A 26,555-nucleotide genomic window follows, 5' to 3' on the forward strand; every position below is an offset into this window, starting at 1 on the left:
GCCAGGCTGATTTCACCGGGGTGCCTCAGATGGGAGCAGGCATCGTTCCTCTACCTGCCCCATGTGAATCCTGGTGGTCGTGAACCTCCAGAACTCAGTGAAAAACCCAGGTATGCAGGACCAATGAGGGAAAACACCAGGCCTCAAGGGACTGGGGGTGGGTCACTCCTTCTCATCACCCTGCCCCTTTGGGGTCCTGGCTGTCATGCCCATGAAATGCCTCTGGGTGCCATTTAAGCACATTAATAGGCCATGATCCAGAGACTCACAAATGAATATTGGAAGCGATCAGCTTGTTGCAGAGATGTCTCCGGACCCCAATCATTTAACATTTTAGAATTCTTAGAATCTCATACTATTCATAACAAGCAATTCAAAATAAATTATCTAGCATTTGCCTGTGGGGCAGGTTTGAGTGGTGATGGGAAAATCTGAAATATGGTGGTGGGATTGACGTTGAAATGTTGAATGTAATTATTGTGAACAACTTTATGAAAAAATAAAACTAAAAAAATAAAAGGAGCAGCTCTCTTAACTCATTATTCTGGGACTAAAGACATAGGTACTCGCTTTGAACACAGACGTTCTAGCTTGTGAAATAGTTATAGACAGTAAAGCTGTTAGGCAAAGAGGTGAACTGTAAGATGATCAAGAATAAACTGACATTACAATATATAAAGAAAAAGCAGGAAGAGAGCCATTATAGCAGATTTGATGTTTCTAATTTTTTCAGATATTGCAGTCTTTTCTAACATGTACAAATGGCTTTTAATAATATTTACTGATTTATAAAGTAAATAAGAGAATATAGGCTACTTTGAATAAAATAAAAATGACACATGTAAAATGAGCATTTTAATACAAATGATTAGAATATATTTATATTATATATAAATCTACATATTAGAAGACTCAAGTGAAATTTTGTCCTACAGAGTAACACTTTAGAATTCTCTCTTATAAATCATGGAGAAGAATTAGATGATGACTGTGGAACAGATTCTCCAACTACAATGCTACTTCTGTCATTTAGAGTTTTGACAACAGTTGTAGCTGGAGACTGTAGGACTTTACGAGAAAGTCTCATTCTTCCATCAGCTGGATCACGTCCAAAGTATTTCACCTGTATTAGAGAAAGAAAATGAAAAATTAAAAACAATTGACATCTGAATGAAAAGACAGATTAAATAATGTCATCCAAATAAGGGCGAAGATTAAAGTTTTTATTTGTTCTAAATGAAGGAATATGCTAATAAATGTAATTTGGTTAAGCAGTGAGTATGGAAAAATGAGACTGGGGCCATTTTATAATCTTCTGTTACACTCATCCATGCCTTTATTTTTCTATTGGTAAGGTATCTATACTGGAAGCCCTGGTAAATGATTCTAGTTAAGGGTGTCTGGAGCCTAATTAAGTTACAGGCTATACAGGATTATACCTAGGTCAACTGGACTCTATTGCAAATTGGAGGGTATTGGAAATGTAGTGTTAGGTTCCTTCTGAGGCTGAAATAAAAAATAAGAACAACTCTCTAGAGAGACTTGTCTTAGTTCTCACATCTTACCCTAGAGGTTATTTGAACAATAGGACTATAGAGTGGTAATAAAACAGAAGACTTAGTTACTTAGTTTATAGGTATTAAGTATAACTTGGAAGAAAATGTGATGTGGCCAAAAACGCCAGACTGCAGCGACATCTTTCACTTTTAAAGGGCTAGTTTAAAAAAGGTCACTTTTGTTATCAGAATTCTAGAGCTGAAAAATGTGGTTTTCATCATGCTCAAAACCAATCTTTTTTTGTTTCTGTGCCATACCCAGCAACGTTCAGGGCTGACTCCTGGTACTCAGGGATTGCTCCAGGTGGACCTTGGGGGACCATATGGGGTGCCAGGGACTGAACTAGGATCAGCTGCATGCAAAGCTGTACCATCTTTCTGGTCCCAAGTACAGAAAAAAATTTTTCCCCAAAGCTCAAAATTTTTTTGCCTCAACCAATGAAAAAGCAATTAAAGTCTTAAATCTTCAACGATGCATGCAATGCCTTCAACAAAGTTTTATTATCAGGATGATGGATTTGACATATAATGGTATCATCATGGATATCCAAATCATTGATTCCATATAGCCATCGATAATTCCATGCATTTAAAAAGCCTCTGAAGGTGACTAATATCCTAACAAAACTTTAACCTCCCAGAGCAAAAGAATCCTGTCTTAAGTCGATAATGAATCCTGATGTTGTGTATTAAGACTACAATCAGGTATAGATCAAGTTTTTTGTTTTTTTTTTTTTGCTTTCTGGGTCGTACCTAGTGATACATAGGGGTTACTCCTGGCTCTGCATTCAGGAATTACTACTGGCAGTGCTCAGGGGACCATATGGGATGCTGGGTATTGAACACAGGTTGGCTGCCTGCAAGGCAAACGCCTTCTCCACTGTGCTATCGCTCCAGCCCCTAGATTAAGTTATTTGTTGAAAGTAGTTGAAATTCTCTGGCTTGCTCTTCAAGTCAGTGTTCTTCCTTGTACATGTATCTTGCTTGACTGTCTATGTCTCTTTACTTTTTCCACTCTGAAGAAGCCTGTGTTCTCTTTTGAGATTCTTCCTCTTTTTCTATCCCCGCATCTTTGTAAGTTTTAATAAAAACTATCTTGCATTACAAAAAAAATGTTTAACTTTTTGAAATTTAATTTTAGACGCCAAGTACAATAAGTCCAATGAACAATTTAAGGCTAAAATTTGAATATAAAATACCTGAATTTCTTGACCAACTTCTAATCCTAGAGCAGTGGGATGTTTAATCTGAAAGAGAAGTTTAATTTATTAGTTATGCATAACTACCACATAGTCATATTAGTATACATTTTCCCCCAACTAACAAGTTTTATTGATTCTTCTGATTAATCATAAAGATTAAAAATACAGAAATGTTTAGGTTAAAGTAAAAATTATCCACAATCCTTGTTATAAAAAACTACTGCTAATATCTTTAGTGTGATGTATTTCATTATAAAAGTTGATGGAGAGAATAGTAAAACAGGGTAGGTGCTTGCGTTGCACAAGACCAACCCAAGTTTGATCCTTAGCACCCTATGTATATGTTGCAAAGCTCTAATCACAGCTGGGAATGGTTTAAAGGACTTGAGTGCATGATCTGAATGTGGGAGTCCAGGTCTGGTTCGGTTATTTGCACCTGTACTGCACAATCTCCTGAGTACCATCAGCAGCAACCCCTAAGCATAGACAAGTTGCTCAAACCCCCACAAAATAAAATATATTGAACTTTTAATTCAGTAATATGCTGAGGACACCTTTACATATTTAATAAGTGAAGTACTATAATCAAATATCTAAACTGTATTTTTTTTTTTTTTGCTTTTTGGGTCACACCCAGCGATGCTCAGGGGTTACTCCTGGCTTTGCACTCAGGAATTGCTCCTGGCAGTGCTTGGGGGACCATATGGGATGCAGGGGATCGAACCCGGGTCGGCCGCGTGCAAGGCAAATGCCCTACCCGCTGTGCTATCGCTCCGGCCCCTAAACTGTATTTTTTTAATACTCTGAAGATGATTATTTTTAAATTGATGATTACTTTAAAAGAAGATGATTGTTTAAAATTCTAGTTAGTGTTGGATGAGAAGGCTAACTCAGTGGATTGAAGCTCATGCTTTGCAGCATGAAGCCTTCATGTACTAAACTGGGAATAACCCTTGAGCATCACCAGCTATAGTCCCCAAACCAAAAATAAACATGTAAGTTCCAATGTTGCTAACTGTTATCAATAGGTAATCTAAATGAAAGATATATGGGTGTTCAGTACGTATGTATATATGTAGTTTTGCTATTTATTGAGCTCCCAAAGGTTCTCAGGGAGACTATGTGTCATGGGGATCAAACTCAGGCCTCTCACATGCACAAAACACATGCTCAGGCAATTAAGCTAAATTTTTGCCCCCAGTGTATATATTTTTATTATTCCATGGGTAGAAATTTTTCAAAAGAAAAAGCTGAGAAACAGTAAATTTTTTCAGCATTTCAATGGCTCTTATTAAAATTAGAACAAAGATCTAACGCATGGAAATCTAGGTCCAAAATTATTCTTGCACATTCACAAACACTCTCCAAAAAACTGTAAATTTACATTTCGATTAACATTTCATATGACAGTATATAAGGCTATTCATTTTCTCTTCACACTCTAACCTAGACAGGTTTTAGTGGTAGAGTATCTTGGTTGGTGAGTACACACACACACACACACACACACACACACACACACACACACAGGGGCCAGAGAAAGTACACACATACACACACACACAGAGGCCAGAGAAAGTACACACACACACACACACACACACACACACACACCAGGGGCCAGAGAAAGTTCACATACCACCCCCCCCACCCCCCCACCCCCCAGGCCAGAGAAAAGTGTATAGGAGGTACGAAGGCACTCTGACTTGAATGTGGCCACAGCAGCCACAAACCTGGTTTGATTCTGTGCTTTATATATGATAGTTTCCCAAACCTTTCTAGAGGTAACTCCAGAGCATGCAACCAGGACTAATTCCTAAGCACCACTGGATATGATTCCGAAGTAAAAAAACAACTAGAAAACAAAAACCCCCAACAATTTTCTAGGCTAAAGACGCAGTTTAATTGGGTGGAGTCCATGCTTTGAATGCAGAAAGTAAGGGTCAGTCCCAGGTACCACATGATCCCCTGAGCACCACTGGAAACAATCCAATCCCCAACCCCCAAATCAAGAAAAGAAACTGCTTATTCCAGAAGGGCATTAGGTGGTGCATCACCATGACCACCGGGCTTCCTGATGCACACCAACTGGCACTCTCAAGCCAAAACATACAAAAAAAACTTTTTTAGGGGGGCCAGGGATTTAGCTCAGCAATGCAACACTTGCCCTGCATATGGAGTTGGCCCCTGACAAGACAAAAACAAAAAACAAAAAACCTCAAATAATGTTTTATTTCTGTTAAACATTTTTATTAAGTTTTATCTTTTTTAACAAAGTTTTATTTTTATTAAAACACTGTGATTTACAAAGTTGTTCATATTAGAGGTTTTTTCTACTGACGTATACGTATACTGACGTGACGTATTAAGGCTCTGTCATGTGCTCAGAGATCACTTCTGGTGGGCTGGGGGTAACTGGGGATTGAACCTAGGTTGGCTGAATGCAAGTTAAGAGCTCTAAAGCATAAATAAGAAAAATTATTTTGGTTCACACCTGGTGGTACTCAGGATTTTAACCTGGCTCTGTGTTCAGGAATCACTCCTGGTGGTGCTTTCCTCACCCACTGTACTAACTTTCTGACCTAATCTAGGTGCATGTAAAACATCCTATGATTTTATTACAAGAAATAATTTTGTAATTATTTTGATCAAGAAAATTTAGAAAACAAGCTACAGCTAACTACTATTGATAAATCTGTGTTTTAAAATTGAAGTAACCACTTTAGATGGTTACTTCTAACTCAGAATACACATTCTGTCATGGAAGGAGAAATTACCAACAGTACATAATGTAAAACTTTTGTCAATAGCATCTGTCAGTTTTTTTGTTTTCTTTTGTGATACAAGTCATGAAGAAAACGTATAAACACTGACCACATTTCACTATGGTTATTTTAAGGCAGTTTTAAAAATAAATCTTTTTTTTACCTTCCGTTGATCAAGTTGTGTGTTATGAAGAAGTACTGCAGTCATATTTGGGTATAGTTTAACCATTACTCCAGTGTCTCTATGAAAAAAGAAATAAATCCGATTAAAGCAATAAACATTCTGTATAGCTACTGATAATCAAACTATAATGATGTTTTCATAACAGAACAAGTTAAAAAAAGAAAAAAGAAAAGAAATCCCACCAAACATGCTTGTTTTATTTTTTTTTTTTTGGTTTTGTTTGTTATTTGGGCCCCACCCAGCTGTACTCTGGACTTACTCCTGGCTCTGCACTCAGGGATCACTCCTGGAGAGGTTTGGGAAATCATCTGGGGTCTTGGGAATCAGACCCAGGTCAGGAGAGAGTGAGGGAAGTGGCCTACCAACTGTACTACTGCTTGGTCCCCAAGAACATGTTTTTATAAAGTATGTAAATATGTAAAATTTATAATAATGTATTAAGACTACTTAGTTTTTTCAACTGAAATAATATTCTATAAAAATGGAAATGAAGACTGTAGTAAATATAGGATTTTAGAATATAAGATTTTTCTCTGTATTTCTCTTTGTTCCTGAGTACAGAGCAGGGATAGGGCATGAGCACTGCTTGGTGCAACCCTAAAACCAGTGGGAAAAAAAAAAAAAGTAGTGTAGGGGCTGGAGCAATAGCACAGCAGGTAGAGCGTTTGCCTTGCACGCGGCTGACCCGGGTTCCATCCCTAGCATCCCTTATGGTCCCCTGAGCACCACCAGGGGTAATTTCTAAGTGCAGAGCCAGGTGTGACCCAAAAAGCAAAAAAAAAAAAAAAAAAAGACATGCATCTATGCTGCCATTCTTTTTTTTTTTTTGCTTTTTGGGTCACTCCCGGCAATGCACAGGGGTTACTCTTGTATGCTGCCATTCTTGACTATCCGGATGTAACCGGTGTGCAGATACATTAGTTATGAAAATTTCTACTATGGAAAACAATTGCTGAGTTAAGCAAGTACCCTCGATTGTTTTTTGTGAGGGTTATTTGTATGATGAAAACGGGAAATTTATAGTTTAAAACCACAAGGAATAAAATGCTAACTTACCACTTAAAAATTTACTTTCCTGGGGGCTGGAGCGATAACATAGCGGGTAGGGCGTTTGCCTTGCACGCGACCGACCCCGGTTCTAATTCCAGCATCCCATATGGTCCCCTGAGCACCGCTAGGGGTAATTCCTGAGTGAAGAGCCAGGAGTAACCCCTGTGCATCGCCAGTGTGACCCAAACCCCCCCCCCAAAAAAAAAATTTTACTTTCCTATGCTTTTCCTACTCTGTTGAATTTCACCTGTGACAGTAAACAAATTATCCCATTGCCTTTTATTATTCTTTTCGAATAGCTCTGAACAATCATACTACCTGTGATAACATTTTTTCTTAAAAGTGGATTTTCTGGGGATGGAGAGATTGTAAGAGGGAAAGGCACTTGCCTTGTATATGGCTGAGTCCTGGTTCAAATCCCCAGCATTATATATGGTCCCCCGAGCACCACCAGGAATCACTCTATTCAGTCATAAACAGTCCTTGAATTCCTTCCAGGTGTGGTCCCCAAACAATGGGGGAAGTGGCAGTAGGGAAAAAAAAAATTAAGTCTCTTTTGGGTCTGTTTGCTGACTTGGGAAAATTAAAGTGGCAGATCTGATTAAAAAGAAACCAATTCATTAAAAAAATTTATTTAGGGAGCTGGAGCGATAGCACAACAGGTAGGGCATTTGCCTTGCACGTGGCCAACCTGGGTTCGATTCCCAGCATCCCAATGGTCCTCCGAACACCTCCAGAAGTAATTCCTGAGTGCATGAGCCAGGAGTAACCCCTGTGCAATGCTGGGTGTGACCCAAAAACCAAAAAAAAAAAAAAATTTTTTTTTATTTAGAGGAAACTCAAATAGAAGCATGTCATAAAGTTCTATATAATCATATATAAAAATAGTGTCAACATGAACTCGTATTATAAATTCATAATAATCAGCACAGCAGGGCCAGGCACGTAGCTCAACAGACTGGAGCACATGCTTTGTATGCCCAGTCTGGATCCCCAGTATCACATGATACCCAAATTGCCAGTAATCATCCTTGAGCACTGGGATAGTATGAGTAGCCCCTGAGCACTGCTGGGTATGGCACCCTAAACAAAAACAAAGTAAAAAACCCCAGCACAGCATATTACTTGGTATTACCTAATTTCAGTTATTGTGGCGGTATATACAGCTCCAAATTCCAACTGCTGCTCTTGCTGTAAGTATAAAATAAGCCATCAGGTTCATGAAGGAAATAGCAAAGAAAATAACTACTATAAATCTATACTTACATCATCTTTGCAGATTTCAGTAATGAAGTCTCTTGCTTCATGCATAGCACTGGGTGTTGGGGCAAATATAGAAAATGTTTCTTCATCCACCTGACTAATCGTTACTCCTTTAAAAAAAGGTAATTTGACATACTGAAATAAAATTGCTTATTTTATTGGACACTAGGTCCTAAAATTAAACAAAGGAGTGATCAGACGGAACACAGAAAAATTGTGATGTGTTTAAGTCCTGCTTTAGAACATTATTCACATATTCACGTATACTGGTGAATGAAGGAACTTATTCACCAACATATGTGTCCAACAATGTGGTAGGTTCTAGAGTTAAGTAAGTCAACAGTAAGTCAACGTACTTCTTAGCATTTACTATCGAAGGTGGGATATAAACGCATGTAAATTCTAATTTTGGATGGCTTAGTTCTACTTTCTTTTTTCTATTATTGGGCCACACACATCCAGCGCTGCAGTCAGGAATCATTCCTGGTAGGTTTTGCAGGACAGTATGGAATGCCTGTGATCAAAGCCAGGTTAGCAAGCTGCAAGGCAAGTATTAGATGACTGCTCCAGCCCAAGTTCTGCTGTCTTAATTAAGCAGAGACTAAACTAGCTTGAACCCTTTCTGTACCTTTTCTTCTTTCTCTCTTTCCCTTTTAGACCCTGTAGCACTACACCAGGGGAAGAATCCAAAGGAATTATGAAAGCTTTTTCTCTCAGTTCATTATCAAAAAGATCACGAGGGGCAAATCTATTAGTTTTTAAGTGTAAGAAATTTCTTCAGGCTGAGGGGCCTCTGCTTCTCCCTCTCTTCAGTAACCTCAAAGCTGGTAAGTACTAGCTAACCCAAAGACTGTTTCTAAAACAAACAGAACAAAACAAATTAAAGACACTATTTCTATACAATTTACAGAACCTATAGCACAGCCGGTAGGGCGTTTGCCTTGCATGCAGTCGACCTGGGTACAATTCATCCGTCCCTTTTGGAGAGCCCGGAAAGATACCGAGAGTACCCCGCCCACATGGCAGAACCTGGCAAGCTACCCGTGGCGTATTGGATATGCCAAAAACAGTGACAAGTCTCACAATGGAGATGTTACTGGTGCTTGCTCCAGCAAATAGATGAAGAGGAGATGACAGTGTGACAGTGAGTGCTACAGAGTAAGTTACAGTGAAAACTAGTATAGTAAGATAAACTGTCTTCCTAAATCACTGTCACTGCCATCCCGTTGCTCATCGATTTGCTTGAGTGGACACCAGTAAGACCTCTATTTGGAGACTTGTTACTGTTCTTGGCATATTGAATACGCCACGGATATTGAGTTTAAAACATGGCACCCAAACAAAACACACCTAATTAATTCTAGGTCATACTTTGAATATAATTAAGGACAATCATTTAATTTATAATTTATTAACGGGCACTCAGAAAACTTAAAAGACATGTCAGTGTTAATCCCTATCAGAGATAAAATGGCAAATTACATGACGTAGTTTAAAATAAAAAAAACCCAAACTTCAAACAATTCTTACCTGTTTCAGCCTGAAGTTTTTTTAAATGATATCCACCTGGTCCAACAAATTTTGCTCGTTTTGATAATGGAACCTGAACTGTTTCTGAAATGTAATACAGATAAAAATATAAATATAATGAAAACAAACTATTCAAATGCACATGATTCCAGAACACTTTACATTTTATTTCTGGTTTAGATATATTAAATGACATTTCAATATAAAAGAGAAAAGGTTTTTCACTTGACTAAAGTTACTGAAAATTCTAATGCTTCAAACTATCCCACCTTAAAAAAAAAAAAGAGAAATAAATGCTCTCTACCTGTGGGGTGGGAGAGAATCTAGAAATTTTGGTGGAGGAAAGCTAACACTGATGGTATTTGTATTGGTGGTACTGGTATTTGATCATTGTATGCCCGAAACTCTATTATTTGCAAATCACAGTATCTTACCAAAAAACCCCAAAAAACAACAAGTTATCTCACCAACTATTTCAACTATAAAAGTATTTATACATTTTTGTTTTACATATAAAAAATTTAAAAACAGCATTAAGCTTTCATATGCTAAGGTTTATTTTATCTGAAGTAAATATTAATAGTATATTACCTACAACTGGTCCATTTTCTTTTCTAGATGCTCGAGGTTTTGAAATAGTTTTGTTCATAATTTGTAGTATCTCCTTCTTTGCCACTAGAGGGGTAAAAACATAATAAAAATCATTCCTACATAAATGTAATCAGATACGGCAGCAATCTTAGGCTATCTTTTTTTATTTTGGCGGGGGGATGTTGCTGGGGTTTCAACCCATGGCCTGATACATACCAGTTGTAGATTCATTTTACCACTGAGCTAGCTCTTTATTCTTAATTTTCTTGCATAAAATTCAAATTCTATAGTTTAATAAGTTCTGCACATTCCAATTACCTTGATAATTCTCTATTCCTTTCCCCATAAATCCTATGTTTGAGTTAGTGTATAAGAACGTATTTTTTTTTTCCTGCTTTTTGGGTCACACCCAGCATTGCACAGGGATTACTCCTGGCTCATGCGCTCAGGAATTACTTGTGGCGGTGCCTGGGGGACCATATAGGATGCTGGGAATCGAACCTGGGTTGGCCATGTGCAAGGCAAATGCCCTACCTGCTGTGCTATTGGTCCAGCCTCAAGAACATATTTTCACTGGTCTTTTACTTTAGTGATTAGTTATGTATCCTAGAACTTAATAGTCATGATCTAAGTTATGAAAAAAATTTTTTTTTGGTATTGATAATTAAACCCAGGGTCTCACATGTGAGGCAAGTGCTCTTCTAAACTATCCTCAACCCCTAAAATTTTCATTTTTTATTACCACCTACCTTTTCTTGGCACTAAGGGGGGAGGGGGAATGATCATGGGGACAGACACCTGGTGGTGTTAAGGGATTATTCCTGGCTCTGTATTCAGGCAGGATTCAGGGAGTCACACGAGGTGTCTGGGACTGAACCTGGGTCTGTCACATGCAAGGAAAACATGTACTATATCTACCCACTGTACTATATCGCTCCAATTCCAAATTTCATTTTAAAAGCAGTATTTTAAATTAAGGCTACTTATTTATAAGCTTAACAGGAATCACAGCTCCCATTACCACATACACAATCTTGTAAGGACAATCAGGCACACTGGCTCGTCTTACCTGAGGCTTGTTGAATGGCTTCCATTACAATTTTTAATGGTATTCCAGGTAATTTAATGTCAGCCTGATATGGAAAATCAAAAATTATATACTGATCCAACATAGTTTTAATATTATAAAAATGTTTTTTTTTTTTTTGCTTTTTGGGTCACACCCGGCGATGCACAGGGGTTACTCCTGGCTCTGCACTCAGGAATTACTCCTGGTGGTGCTCAGGAGACCATATGGGATGCTGGGATTTGAACCCGGGTCGGCCACGTGCAAGGCAAATGCCCTACCCGCTGTGCTATCACTCCAGCCCCTATAAAAATGGGTTTTAAAAATACCTGTAATGCAGTTATTCCCTTATTAGTGCCAGCTATCTTGAAATCCATGTCACCGTTGTAATCTTCAATCCCCTTCAGGAATTGAACAAATTATGATATAGTTTTTGAACAAGAAAAAAATTCATTCATGATTACTGTTAACTGTACTTTGAAATAAAAAAAAGTTTTTAAAGTATGCCATGTCACCTAAGCCTACATTAACTACTGCTTCAAAGTTGTGACTTTTTAAGATATAAACATTTAATCAGTCACTTTTTTCAGATCTTCCTCCTCATAAATGTATAAGGATTAATTTAGGATCATCCTAAAATGAGGCATGATAGATAGTAAAATTTACTTTTAATTCATAACCTAAAAATCTAAGGCAAATATGCAGCGGAGAAAAGAACAAGGACCTTTATTCCTTGCATACTAGCCTTCTTCTATGCAGATGATGCTTGTAAAGTTTACATAATCTTCTCCATTAAATATTTGAAAATGTCAATATACATGCCAGAATATCTGTCAGCAAGCGATAATCTTCTATTTCACCCTTGTCAGGATTGTTTTTGGTGACTAATCCTACTGCAACGCCTGCAACAGCAGATGAAATCGGAACCCCTATAATGGAGAAAAACATGTCTGTGTTCAATATGTACATCCATTTAATAAACATATTTATCATCTTCTAAACATTTACTTGACTGTAAGGGAATGATGTTCTAAACCAACAATCACCAAAACTAAACTGGAAAGGTTTTAATATAGTACGTGACTATAAACTTTCTTCTTAAACATAAAATCCAATAAAATAAATCTAACCATTCTCATTTAAAATTCCTAGTTTTCTCTATTCTTAGCAAAATCCTCGTTTTCAAAAAAAATTTTTTTCTTTTTTTTTTTCTTTTTGGGTCACACCCAGCGATGCTCAGGGGTTACTCCTGGCTTTGCACTCAGGAATTACTCCTGGCGGTGCTTGGGGGACCATATGGGATGCTTGGAATCGAACCCGGGTCGGCCGTGTGCAAGGCAAACACCCTACCCACTGTGCTATTGCTCCATTCCCCCAAATTTTTTTCTTAAATTTAAAAAAAGATTAGCAAACTTAGCCTTTAGTGTTTGCCTTTTTTGCTTTTGATGACTTTCTCGTCTCAGAAAAGTTCCCATGTATTTTAATATTTTTAAGCTGAATCACTGTAAAATATAATTACAAAGTTGTTCATGATTGGACTTCAGTCATACAATGTTCTGATACCAGTGTACATTTCCCACTACCGATGTCCCCAGTTTCCCTCCCTCCCTCCCCACCACCTGCTTTTATGGAAGACACTTCTCTTGCTCTCTCTTTTCCATTTGGTTTTAATCCCAAAGGTCTGAATGTTTGCAATATGTTAAGGGTTTGAGCCCCTTGTTTTTCGTTCTGCTTTCTCCCTATTCCCCTTCATGGAATGATTATGTTGACAAAAAATGTAAAATGTACTTTCTCTTCATTCTATTGTGCAGAATTTCTCTGGGCTTTTGAAAAAATTTTCCTCTTTGGTTTATGATTCAACACTGTTAAAGGGGGTGTTCCACTGTATTTCTGTAAATCTATCTTTCAGTCTACCTCCCCATGAAAATTATTAGTCATTTTGTGTACTCTTAAAAAAACTCTTCTTTACTCATGGAAGCAAATAAAATGCATTTACCTGCATCTTGTTTTTAACCTTGGATTAAACATCTTGATAGAGACATACAACCCACACAAAGGCCTACCTTACTCTTTCAAATGACTGCATAATACTTGTGTTTTATAATCAACACTCAATAGAAGTGGTATTTGTTTGGAAGGCCAGAAAGATAGTATGGCTGGATGTGGCCCATAAAGTTTAAAAAAAAAAAAAAAGCCAGGACAGTCAGTGCTCTGGGATCATTCCAGGCGGGGTCAGGGACTATATGGATGCCAAGAATCAAATCTAGGTTGGTTGTGTGCAAGGCATATGCCTTACTCGCAATACTATCTCTGGCCCCTGGAAATAGTATTTCTCCACATCAAAGGAGATGTGAATTTATATTTTTATAAATACATATCATATTCATGAGTTTTTTTCATGGCTCTAAAGATTTCTGCTTTAGCTTATCTTTTTCAGGACTTGTTTCATATTTTCCAATGAAATTTAAACTGATAAATAAATGAAGGTTCAAAGAGGACCTTCTTGTTTTGTTTGCCATTGACTGCCAACTGTTTAGATACTTGGCATGTAGTTGGGATAAAGCTTTGTAAAATGGATACAAGAATATGAAAGTAGTATTTTACCTGTGATCTTAATGATCAGATCATATTCTACTGAACAAAACTAAAAATGTACTTTTTTGATTTGGTCCAAGTTTTTTTTTTCTTTCTTTTTTTAAATTGAGTTACCATGAAACTACAAAGTGATTCATGATAGGGCTTCAGACATACAATATTTCAATACTAATTCCTTCACTAGTGTCCACTTTCCTCCACTAATGCCCCTCCCTTACCTCCCACCCACCAGTCTGCCTCTAGGAGAGGCCAATTTTTTTTTTAATTAAGTTTTTGCATTGTAGTTTACAGTACTGTTGCTGACAGGGTTGATACATTGCACTTTACCACTTTTCAGCACAGGCTTCCCTCCACCATAGTCATTGCCCTCTCCCTGTTCTACCCCCAAGCCCCCACAAGGGACTTGTTTCCTACTGAATATCAGTTCTCACCTTCTTTCTTTTGATTGTAAACTTGGCCTAGTTTTAGCCCTTTTTGATAATATTATACATTAAACGATGTTTTCATTTTATACTTGGTTATGTAGTCCTTGCTTTCATACCTATAGTGTGAATGTGTAAACTCATCACGGAACTTTGCATGTGGACTTTTGATTGTCTTTAGGCTCCTTTTCTCTTTCTTCTTGAATAACCTTGCTGGTGACTTTTTTTTTTTTTAAAGTTTAACATGTTGATGCTCTTTTGGTGTTTTTAAAAAAAGTGCTGTAGGGGGCAGAGCAATAAATAGCACAGCAGGTAGCACACTTGCCTTCCACATGGCTGATCCAGGTTTGATTGTTGGCACCCCAGAAGGTTCCCTGAACCCACCAGAAGTGATCCCTGAATGCAAAACCAGGAGTAAGCCCTGAGCATTGCTGGTGTGTCCCAATAAAACTCAAAAAAAAAAAGAAGAAAACCCTGTTATTAGACTCACACCAATTGGTGTTTAGAGGCTTTCTTTTGGTGTTTTAGATCAAGGGATTATACTGAACCATTTGTAATCTTATTAAAATTCAGTATATGCTACTATGAGAGGTATTGTTTTATGCATGGGTATAAAATGGAAAATTAACCATATGGTTGTTTTCCATTATGGGTTCGAATAATAACTTCTTTAGTGATTGCAACCAATTTTAGACCTTCCCACCTTTAGAAGAAACAAGCAAAATGGCTAACCAGACCAATTAAACAGATCAACTTGCTTTTAACCACTAATAAGAATTTTAACATATATATGTAATAAAGCTGCAAATATAACTCTTTTGCCTCTGGCTTACTTGGTAATTATAATCTGACTTTCCAAGTTCTGTCAAAATATAATTTTAAAGAAATCCTATATTTTCTACAAATTAGGTACTACAAAATAGTAGTAGTTTTGAAGCATAATTCCTTTACCTGCATCCATTAATGCTAAACTTCCACCACATGCAGATGCCATTGAAGATGACCCTATTAAAAAAGAAATAGTTGCTCTGTATAGATTGATTTTTAAAACAGTTGCTATGAGTTATTTCCTTAGCATATTCAATTATAATAATACAAATATTTTCTTTCTGGGCTAGAGCAATAGTACAGTGGATAGGGTGTTTGCCTTATACTCGTCTGACCTGGGTTCGATCCCTGGCATCCTACAAGATCCCCTGAGCCTGCCAGGAGTGATCCCTGAGTGCACAGCAAGGAGTAAGCCCTGAGCACTGCTGGATGTGCTCCTTTAGCCCCCAATAATTTTTTTCTTTCCTTTTATAAACACTTAGGAAAATCTAAATCTACATATTTCTAAACACTTTCCTTTTTTTGTCTTAATTATAGTTAATAACTATAACTATATTTAAGAAACACAGTAGACTAACTTTTCTTAACCACAAATCTGGGGATCTGCATGGCACAATATAATAGCCATTAGTACGGCTACTCTCACTGTATCACTGTCATCCCATTGTTCACTGATTTACTCGAGCGGGTGCCAGGAATGTCTCCATTCATCCCAGCCCTGAGATTTTTAGCAGCCTCTCCTTACTAGTCTTTCCCAACAACTGGAGGCTCTTTTCAGGGTCAGGGGAATGAGACTGTTATTGTTACTGTATTTGGCATATTGTTACTGTATTTGGCATATCGAATACGCCACAGGGAGCTTGCCAGGCTCTTCCGTGTGGGCGGGATACTCTCGGTAGTTTACCAGGCTCTCCGAGAAGATCCCATGTACCACACACAAGAATACTTTAAAAAATAAATATATCAATGAAATAAAAGTCTAAAAATATGCCATACCCACAACTGACTTTTAAGAAAAACTCAACACAAGTGAGAACTGGGTAGCCTCCCCGACACTTCCCCACCACACTTCCAGAAGCTCTGGCTCCCACATCCACACCCCGCAGCCACTGCCATGTGAAGCCCAGCTCTACAGATCCTGGAGTTCCTAGATCACGCAGCCATGGCGTATGCAGCCCTGGGACACTTCCAAATTCCACAATACTGACATCCCAGAAACACACCAAATTAGCTGGGAAATTAAAATAGAAGTCAACTAAGATCAACAAACAAAAACAGTTAACACAGAAGGCTCAACTAGCAACAGTTTAGTAAACCCTCCTACAAGGACTTAATGACCCTATGGTGAGATATAAAATTTTCAAAAATTTTCCTTTACTGAAATAAATTTTGATAATTCCATTAGCTATTTCATTTTAACAAGCAATATGAAATAAATTATTTTGTGCCTGCTATGGGGACAGAACCAGGGGGTGGTTAGAATCACTCTCCCAAGAATCCACCTCTGTCACTCTGGTGGTGGGACTGGTGTTGGAACACCAAATGCCTGAAACAAACGCATCATGTACAATTTTGTATAGCATGGTGTTTAAATAATGTAAAAAAACAGAAAAAGAAAACAAAGGCTACAACAAAATCACTAAGAGATGCAAGGAATAGATAAAAACATGAAGACATTTGTAATATATTTTGATATAATAGCATAGCAGTAGGGCATTTGCCTTGCATGCGGCTGACCCAGGTTCGATTCTTCTGCCCCTCTCAGAGAGCCCAGCAAGCTACCCGTGGCGTATCCAACATGCCAAAAACAGTAACAAACAAGTCTCATAATGGAGACATTACTGGTGCCTGCTCGAGCAAATCAATGAGCAATGGGATGACAGTGATAATAATTAAAAAACTGCATTATAAGCACGGCTACTTTAGCTAAAATAAATAAGTCTCTTAAACGAGTGGTTCAGTGATCGAATTTCTATCATGAGAGAAATTTCTATTAAACAGTACTGCTATAAGGATTCTGATTTCGAGACTTCCTAGGAATTCCTGGCATGCCTCTTTTGCTGCTTAACTGCAAAGATACAGGGTGCTGGTTATCTCACTGGGCGACAGCCACAGTCCACTTACACCTGAGGAATAGAACATCTCGTTTAAATTTGGAGCTTTGTTTTATTCTTTTTAATCAATGTCAGCTATATCTCCGAGAGCTCTTGACACTCTTCAAATAGCCTTGCTCTACAGTTTATAAAAAATAAAGACATGTAACCTAAACAATCTATTTTAACAATTTTACAGTAAACTGATATTATATTGCTTTCAAGCCAAATTATTATCTAAGAACAAACAACACTATGCTTAGCTAAATGCATTTTTTCGCCTGCAATAAACTCAGACACTATAATAATGCAAGTAACATTTCTTCTGAAAGTTAAGAATATGACAGAGCCCCTAGTATTGAATCTAAGGCTCTATATATCCCTGGCCCAAGTGTATCTCTGACTACGGTAAACATAGTTCATAAAAGTCTTTATTTTGAGGCAGGGTGCTGGCGATAAAATCCATGACCTCATATGTGCAAAGTATACACTCTACCACTTAAATCTTATAACTGTCCTCCCCAAGACATATTTTAATACTATACCATTTGATTCTAGGACTTCGGATGTTACTCTTATGGTGAAAGGAAAATCTTTGGGAATAACAGGATACAGTGCTTTCTCAGCAAGAGCACCTAGGTTAGAATAAGAAACAATGACCAAAAGTGTACTAATTCATTATTAAGAATACCATAGAAGTTTATAGATTTGTACTTACCATGCCCAAGTTCTCTTCTATTTACACCAGTTACTTTGCCAATTTCATTTGTTGCGTAAGGAGGAAACTATAATGAATAAAACAAAACCCAACAAAGATGTATATACTAGCAATATTAAGATACCTAAGAAATAATACCAAAATAATAGAAATTGCAAAACAAAAAAACCCAAAACCATGAAGGGGTTTTGGGTGTGATGTTCCAGAAATTTTGACCTGAATAGCGACATATAAAATCACTGTACCATATTTTATCTTGTTCGGTTTTCTGAATCTATACTTTGTTTGGTTTGGGGGTCATGTTTTGTGACTTAAACCCACACTGTGGTTCAAAGGGCTTACTTCTAATTCTGTGTTCAAAGGATCAATACTGGCGATGCTCAGGGGACCATGTGTGGTGCTGGGGATCGAACCCAGGTTGCAAGCATGCAAGGTAAATGCCTTACCTGTTGTATTCTCTGGCCCATTTCACAATAAATACTGAAAAAAAAAATGGGTGGATGAGGCAATAGTCCATTATCCTTCTCCTGTGTACTCTCCCTAATAATCAGCTATAGTTGCATTTTTCATGGTTGCCTCTTTTAAAGTGTTCCATGGTTCTTCAGCTCAAGAAAAAAAAATGCTTTACTCAATTATAATTCCTCTCTTGCTTCTGTAGCATTTAGTTATCTAATAAAGAATTTTTATAAGGGATATGAACCATGAGAATTCCCAAGTTTATGGTTATTCTCTAGCAAACATTTTCTAGCTTAAACATTTTTCAATCATTTAAGTAGATTTAACAGAATTGTTTTTAGGATTCTGGATAGCCAACAATGATCATTAAAAAGTGAACCAACATTTTATACCAGTCTCCCTGGGCATATGTTTCAAATGATTAAAACTAGAGGTATTGTACTTGTGCTTGTTTCCTTAAAATTAGTTGTTTATACAGGGCCAGAGTGATAGTGTAGAGGGTAGGACATCACAGGGGGTAGGGCTTCTGTCTTACATGTGGTTCGATCCCCAGTACTCCATAGGGTCCCCCCAAGCACCACCAGGAGAACCAAGAGAAACCCCTGAGCATCTCCAGTTGTGGCCCAAAATAAAACAGCAAACAAAAAGATCGATTATGATTAAGTTCAATCACAAGCCCAATTATGTAATTTCATATAAAGTAACTTAATATTTAATACCTTGACTTTTAAAAATTATTAACTAAATATATAAATATCAAGATTTAAATGAATTAGATGGATAAAGTGACTTGTCAGATGAGATATTTCAAAAGCCCTATACTGTTAGGCACAGTTGTGAATAAGCACAGTCTTCGCTAACTAAAACTATACTGCCAACTTGATTTTAACTTTCAGGAATGGGAAAAAGTTGCCTTACCTCATAGTGCAGCATGAAATTTTTATCTTTTATCCCACTACAAACAAAAAATACACATTAAACTAAGTTACTGATAGAAACAAATTAATTCAATAAATGAAAGTATTAAGGGGATTTTAAAAGACAAGTGGGTTATGAGAGATGGCCTGAAATTAAAACTGTTAAGAATTAGAAAAATGAAGGTCAAAGCAGTGTTTATGAATTTAGAAGACAGATGTGAGTATTCAGTAGACATATTATCCTGTACTCAGGGATCACTTCTGGCAGTACCCAGGGGACTACATATGCAGTGCTAGGGATTGAACCACTGGTTGGCTGTAGGCAAGGTAAGCACTTTAAAACCCTTGAACAACTTCTCTGGTTCTATATTTATCATAATTGAGGAAAAGACCAAGACACACGGTATCTTGGCACAAGTAATATTCTTCTCAGATGAAATCACAAAAGGCATACTTCCTATGCAGAGGATTTAGAGCTAGAGCTGAATATGCATACTATAAATTGTGTAGTCTTGGGAAAAGATATCTAATAAGACTGAAGGAGAAATAAATTTTGGCAGTTTAGGGAGGGGTACAGGAATTATTAGCACATTTTCTGCATTTTACAAAATGAGGATGCCAAAGGCTAGAAAAGCTGAATGATAATGTACCCTCATGTATGCACGTTATAGATTTAAGATCAGAACATAAATTAATGCTCTGGTCAAGTTCAACGCAGGGCAAACAACTTTTGGCCAAAAGAAGAATTAAAATATAGACAAGGTAAAAGAGATTTAGAAAAACAGATTATGATTACAATGAACAGTTCAGAGTTAGGTATATAGTTGAAAGATCAAATTTATCAAACAGGTGTAAAAAAAATTGGTGATACTATCCTGAAAATACTGGAGATATCCCAATGAGATGTACATAGAAAAGGGAGGCTAAATTAAAAAGTCTTCTGAGACCCTTCATCTGACAAACGGAAGAAATGCTTTCAGACACTAAGGAAAGAAGAACTATGGCTGAGTCCAAAGATACTGATATAATAATGTTGGTATTATATATTCTCATCATCTAAAATTATATCCACATATACTTATGTAATGGTACCAACATAATTAACAACAACAATTAATAATTAACAACACAGAAAGCCCAGTATTTCTATATACAAATTCAAATTATGAGTTGGGATTAGACAAGGACCTCTACATTCTTTTCAGCAACTAGGGATCCTGCTTATATATTTGCTCCCTTGCATATTACAGAAAAACCTACACCTAGGAACTCTGTCTTAAAGCATAATTCTAGAGACAGAGAATATACAAAAATACACAAAAATAACATCAAAAATTCATGAGCTTTGCCAATATTTGTTTGACAAAATGGGTTAAAAGATAGGGGCCGGAGTGATAGGACAGCTGGGTGGGTGTTTGCTTTTTTATGCAGCCGACCTGGGTTCGATTCCTGGCATCCTATATGGTCCCCCGAGTACTACTGGGAGTAATTCCTGAGTGCAGAGCCAGGAGTAATTCCTGAGCATTGCTGGGTGTGACCCAAAAAGCAATAAATAAATAAATAAATAAATAAATAAATAAATAAATAAATAAATGGGTTAAGAGACAAACTACAATAAGAAAAATCCTGTTATGTAAACAGGAGAATTAAGTATAGACATATAGGTTTAAAACAGTAACAATAAGTAGCAATGTATCACGTACACTTCAATTTTATGTACAACATCAGTACTAAAATGTAACTTACTTTATAGCTGTTATAATTCGGTCAGACTTAATATTAGATTCTAATGAATCAAACGTAACAGTACAAAGCACCTAAAAAAGAAGGAAAAATTTCTTAGTTTTTAATTTACTAATAACAGACAAAAACTAAAAATGTCTGAAGAACCCAAGTAGCTCTTTTTTTAAAAAATTAATTTATTCTTTTATTGAATCTCCATGTGGAAAGTTACAAAGCTTTCAGGTTTAAGTCTCAGTCATACAATGCTCGAACACTCATCCCTTCATCAGTGCACATATTCCACCACGAAGAATCACAGTATACCTCCCCCCTCCCTCCACCCCCAAGTAGCTCTTAAAGAAATGGGATATATTCATCTTATACAAAGGCTGACATGACAATACTGAATACAGAAAACACTTATTCACAAATATTAAGAGTTATGTATAAACTACAGTTAACTAGGACCAGAGAGATAGTATAGTGAGTAGGGTGCTTGCCTTGCATGAGGCCAACCTGGGTTCAATCCATCCCATATGGTTCCCTGAATAGCACTGTGTAATCCCTGAGCATCTCTGGGTGCGGTCCCCAAACAAAATATAAACCACAGTTAACTAAAAGTCCAACATTATAAGACTCAAAGCACATATGTAACTGCGGGAAGAACAGGAAAAAGGGCTACTTACAAAAATGTACCATTAGGGAAGACTCAATAATGATCAACCAGAAAAACTGCCCACTTAAAGTTTTCAAAAGTCAGTCATCTTTGGAGGAGTATAACATAATCCACAGACTCTATAATATATCATTCACAATATCAAGGATATTATAAACTAAAAATTTAGAACAAAAAATAAAAAAGAAAATTGGGTTCACCCTTGAGAAGATACAATGAATAGGACTGGTTAAGTCACTAGGTTAACAGGCCATGTTTTTCAGTTTTTTGTTTTTTTTTTTTTTTGGTAAGGATTTTGGTTTTGGCAAGCACCCTATTCACTGTACTATCCTTTTGGACCCTAAGACTCTTTTCTTTTGAAGTTACTTCCTGGTCTTCACACAAAGATTTTTGAGAGCTACTGCAATTGTACTGAAAACATCTTCCCCTTTGTTTTTAATTTTGGGGTCACACAGCTGTGCTCAAGGCTTACTCGTGGTTTTCTGTTCATGGATCACTCCTAGTTGTGCTCAGGGAACAATGGGTGGACTGGGAATGGGTAGGGGAAAGAAAGCTGCTTGCAAGGCTAGTGTCTTACCCCTATATTATCTCTCTGGCTCCATAAAAACATGTTCAAGAAATTATGACTAAAATGCTTTAAGTTTTGTGAAATACAAGTTTGTACATAAAAATTAAATTAACTCTTGCCAGAAAAACCATTCATTTCACAACTGTATGCTAAAAATCAAGACAAAATCTTTTTTTTTTTGTCTTGATTTTTAAAAATCAAGATTTTGACCTTAAAGTGTGCTAGGGATGTGTCTTTAAATTGTTTAGCAATACAGCATTTGTGTTGTGTGTGTGTGAGGTTCTAGATGTGATTCCCCAGTACCATAAAAATAACAAAAGCACATCAATTAAAAATAAAAATAGGAGCCAGAGTGATAGCATAGTAGGTATGGTGTTTGCCTTGCATGTGGCCAACCCAGGTTTGATCCCTGGCATCCTGTATGGTTCCGCGAGCACCCCCAGGAGTAATTCCTGAGTGAATGAGCCAGGAGTAACCCCTGAGCATTGCTGGGTGTGATTCAAAAAGCCAACAACAACAAAAATAGGACATTGGACACAAAGATTTAAATAAGTTGGCTTTTCATCAGAAAAAAACATAAGCCCATAATTCTGTAGCCAACAAGGAGGCTGCACACAAAAGCAAAGAACTTTTCAGATTAAAAAAATATAAAAATTCTTAGAATACTTAAATAATAATACCAAAGGAATACCCTTCTCCCTCCCTCGCCTCCCCCCCACTGAAGAGCTATAATAAATAAGATTTTGAAAAGAAATTAAAAGTTTAAAATTATACACTTGATCCCTGATCACCAGCAGGAGTAGTCCCTCAGGACAGAACCAGGAGTAAGCCTGCTATGTGTGGCCCCAAAACAAACAAGAAAAAGATAAAGTTGGGGGTCACTTAAAAAAGAGTATTTTCCCTCTTTTTTTTTTATTAAAAAAAAAATTTAGAGGGCCCTCCAGCACACCTCCATTCTTTAGAGCTGTCTGTCCAGTACCTCTACTTGCACATAATCTTATACTAATGGGTTCAATCCCTAGTACTGAATATGGTCCTCTGACCTCTGAGGAGATACAGAGGGAGGAGAGGCCTGAGCAGAGTCAGATGTGGCCCCATACCTCCAACCACACCAGAAGGAAAAAAAAATGTATATTTTAAACATTAATGAAAATATTTGAATATATAACACATTTCACATGATACATAGCAGATACCATACCATTAGGTCTAATTAGCTCTGAATTAGAGTTAGATTAGAGCTTTTAGAATCAGAGTTAGAGCTTTTAACAGCTATTTATTACCTGTGTTTGGCCCCTTTGGAATAAGGCAGATCCATGAAGAATTTTAAACATATCTACTTCGCAATTTATATTCCTAAGTGAAGTCAAATCTCGACCATCACACCTATAGTAATAAAGGAAATCAGTATTCAAGTGGTGCAAATTTTCTAACCCCAGTGGCATCACATAAAAATCACACTGAATCAGAATCTTGAGGGTTTTGACCCATATGTACCTGTACTGTCAAAAAAAATTTTTTTTAAGCACTTCATGCTTTTCTCTCATTATGCAGTTGGGGCTGCTTGCTACATACACATTCTCATAGATACACACATCAAATAATCTACACATCCATTTATAAAGCATACAATTTTAAGGGTTGGAGATAAAAAATAGGGGTTAAGGCACTTGCCCTGCATGTGACCACCCCCTCTTTGAGATGCAGCACTACATATGATCCCACATATCATACCATCAGGAATGATCCCTGAGCAGTCAGGAGTAAGCCCTGAGCACTGCTGTACATTGCCCAAACCACCCCCTTCCAAAAAGTAAGATAAGCCTTTTAAAATTCATTTGGAAAAAAACTACACAATTTGTCTTGAACAAGATACCACAAAAATATGTCTATTTACCTTTTGTATTCATTCAAAATGATACTTCTGAAAACTTCCTTTGCAACGGTATTAAAGGATTCTATTAGTTCATATGGATCAGCTTCTGGAAATTTTTCTATAGAAGACAAAACCAAAACAGATTTTCAGTTTGGTAATTGGATTTTCACTTAAGTTCAGTAGTACCAAGGCAGTTAACTAATAAGAGGTAAGCCAAGAAAGATCACTCTGAATATTTAATCCTTAGGAGTAGAAAGTACATTAAATGTTCTCAAGTAGGAGAGACATATCAAGTATTAAATACCTCAAATATGCTGCTATGGGAACTTAGTTTACTTGTTACTGGAACAAAAGTATGTTTAAAATCATCTCTCTATCACAATATATTACCTGACTGTTGGATAATGACCCTAAGTGTTTTAGGCTTCATCAGTTAATTGTCCCTTTTTCTCCTTCCAGAGAAACTTACAGTGCTCTTGCGAGTATCCCTAATCCTGAGTTTATCTTTAACCTTTTCTTTGTGTTTCACTCTCACTGTCATAGTTCCCCAAGTTAGTCTTCATTATATATAAGCCAAAACTTTCTGGTAGCTTTGGATTTTGCATTTATAGTGAATTACCTGCTTTTCTATTTCCCCTATAGCCTTTTTATGTTTTACCATAGAGCAATGTACTCTGTGTAAACACAGAAAGACCGTTAATGCTGTGCTCCTAATATCTGGAAGTTGATTGACTCTGAAATATGTCTACTCCTGGGCATCTGTCATAATCACTCTACTCAGGCTTTGATTGCTGTAGTTTCTAACACCCCAAAAGGGAGGTCCCGCTGTGGAATTGGGATGGATCTGGGTGGACTGGCAAAGCTATCCCAGCATCGAAACTGCACAGTTTAGAAAGCATAAATGCATGGTCTTGATGCAAGCTGTTATGACTTAAGAGAGGACCCCCATGGGGAAGGTCAAGCTGAACTGGTCTGAGAACTTAGTCTGGGATTTACAGTAAAAGTCTTGCTTGCTCTCAGAGAACTAAAAGCCCATGGGATCTTTATCTCTTATTGTGTTTATCCAAATAACTGAGAAGTACTGGTAAGAAGCAGACTTAATTGTTTAACTTAATTGTTTGATATAATGACTAGAGGGAAAGAAAAAAGCAATAAAGATGTCCTTGGGAGATAGAGCATCTCCTTGAGCTTATCTCCCCCCAGATAACTGCCTCTGCTGGAATATTTTACCTCTGTAAATCACAGAGAATGCAATCCTATACCTCTGACCCCTTGCGATGTTCTATAAGTATGTTAGCAGCTCTGAATTAAACGGGCCATTTGCACCATCATCAGTCTGTGGTCCCCTGCCCCTTTGTCTCTATTAGAGAGGCCTGGGGAGGACAGGAAGCGGCTCTTAGCCACCAAATACACGAAGAACCCTCACACTTTGTGAACCCACACCTGACAAATTCAGCAAGAGATCATGAAAGAATCTAATGGATGTTCTTTTCCCCATATCCCCCTTCTTGGGGAGCTTTCCAAGCAATGCTCAGGGGACTTCGTGGCAATTCTCAATAATACTTAGCCAACTGGCAATTCAATGTTAGGTCCTAAGGATGCAGAGCCACCCTGGGGGTGCTTGGGGGCTTCCAGGGCCACCCAGCAGTGTTGTGGAAAGGGGACAGGAAATGTGGGGCTTGGATTTGAACCCAAACTCTGTGAACACAAAACATGTACACCTGACCACTGGGCTCTCTCCCTGACTTCTAACACTTGCTAAGAATTGTCTCCTTCACTGTTTTGTCTGGGGAACACTGATCTTAGTCTGCAAAATTACAAATCTCCAACAACTCTTATTTTAATCATTTTATCAAATCATTTATGAGTCAGGTATCTATTTGTAATGTTAGTGCCTTTAATCTATGTAATGATCTATGAAATTCTATTTTTTACCTCTATAAGTGAGGTAAATTGAGGTCAAACAACTAGTAACCAACATAGCTGTAATCTGAATACAAATGTTTACGTAAGAGGCTTTTAATTAATTTATTTTTACTGATTTTTACTGATACATTTCAGCACAATTCCTGGTTCCTGGTATTCAGATATGATTTGTCACACAAAATTTTATTTAAAATATTACTCAATGTACCTAAAGAATACCAGAGAGGGACTGGAGCGATAGCACAGTGGGTAGTGCATTTGCCTTGCACGCAGCTGACCCGGGTTCAATTCCCAGCATCCCATATGGTCCCCTGAGCACCGCCAGGGGTGATTCCTGAGTGCAGAGCCAGGAGTAACCCCTGTGCATTGCCAGGTGTGACCCAAAAAGCAAAAAAAACAAAACAAAACAAAACAAAACCCAGAGAGTTCATTATGCTAAAAAACAAAACAAAACAAAACAAAAACCACTTTTCTCTAAGTGAGAGGAAATCATTATACAAACTCTGAATAAACAGGATGAAACATAGCAGTAAAAGTAAAAATCTTGGGCT

The 26,555-nt window shown here is 37.3% G+C and overlaps 1 protein-coding gene across 1 annotated transcript in view; it reads right to left on the reverse strand.

The window, feature by feature from the left end:
• Positions 1 to 836: 836 nt before the first annotated feature.
• PNPT1 (polyribonucleotide nucleotidyltransferase 1) overlaps positions 837 to 26,555 on the reverse strand; it is a 42,348-nt gene continuing 16,629 nt past the window's right edge. Inside the window, exons 12-28 of the mRNA XM_004609205.3 lie at positions 24,100 to 24,196; positions 23,486 to 23,588; positions 20,983 to 21,053; positions 19,238 to 19,274; positions 17,864 to 17,930; positions 17,691 to 17,780; positions 15,176 to 15,229; positions 12,030 to 12,136; positions 11,537 to 11,608; positions 11,211 to 11,274; positions 10,142 to 10,225; positions 9,551 to 9,634; positions 8,024 to 8,130; positions 7,893 to 7,948; positions 5,687 to 5,765; positions 2,756 to 2,803; positions 837 to 1,123 (exon numbers count right to left, since the gene is read on the reverse strand). Of these exons, the coding sequence (XP_004609262.1) occupies positions 965 to 1,123; positions 2,756 to 2,803; positions 5,687 to 5,765; positions 7,893 to 7,948; positions 8,024 to 8,130; positions 9,551 to 9,634; positions 10,142 to 10,225; positions 11,211 to 11,274; positions 11,537 to 11,608; positions 12,030 to 12,136; positions 15,176 to 15,229; positions 17,691 to 17,780; positions 17,864 to 17,930; positions 19,238 to 19,274; positions 20,983 to 21,053; positions 23,486 to 23,588; positions 24,100 to 24,196 (1,379 nt within the window). The 3' untranslated portion in view covers positions 837 to 964. The remainder of the gene's footprint in view (positions 1,124 to 2,755; positions 2,804 to 5,686; positions 5,766 to 7,892; positions 7,949 to 8,023; positions 8,131 to 9,550; positions 9,635 to 10,141; positions 10,226 to 11,210; positions 11,275 to 11,536; positions 11,609 to 12,029; positions 12,137 to 15,175; positions 15,230 to 17,690; positions 17,781 to 17,863; positions 17,931 to 19,237; positions 19,275 to 20,982; positions 21,054 to 23,485; positions 23,589 to 24,099; positions 24,197 to 26,555) is intronic.

This window comes from Sorex araneus, chromosome X (assembly GCF_027595985.1).
Source record: "Sorex araneus isolate mSorAra2 chromosome X, mSorAra2.pri, whole genome shotgun sequence".
NCBI lineage: Eukaryota > Metazoa > Chordata > Mammalia > Eulipotyphla > Soricidae > Sorex > Sorex araneus.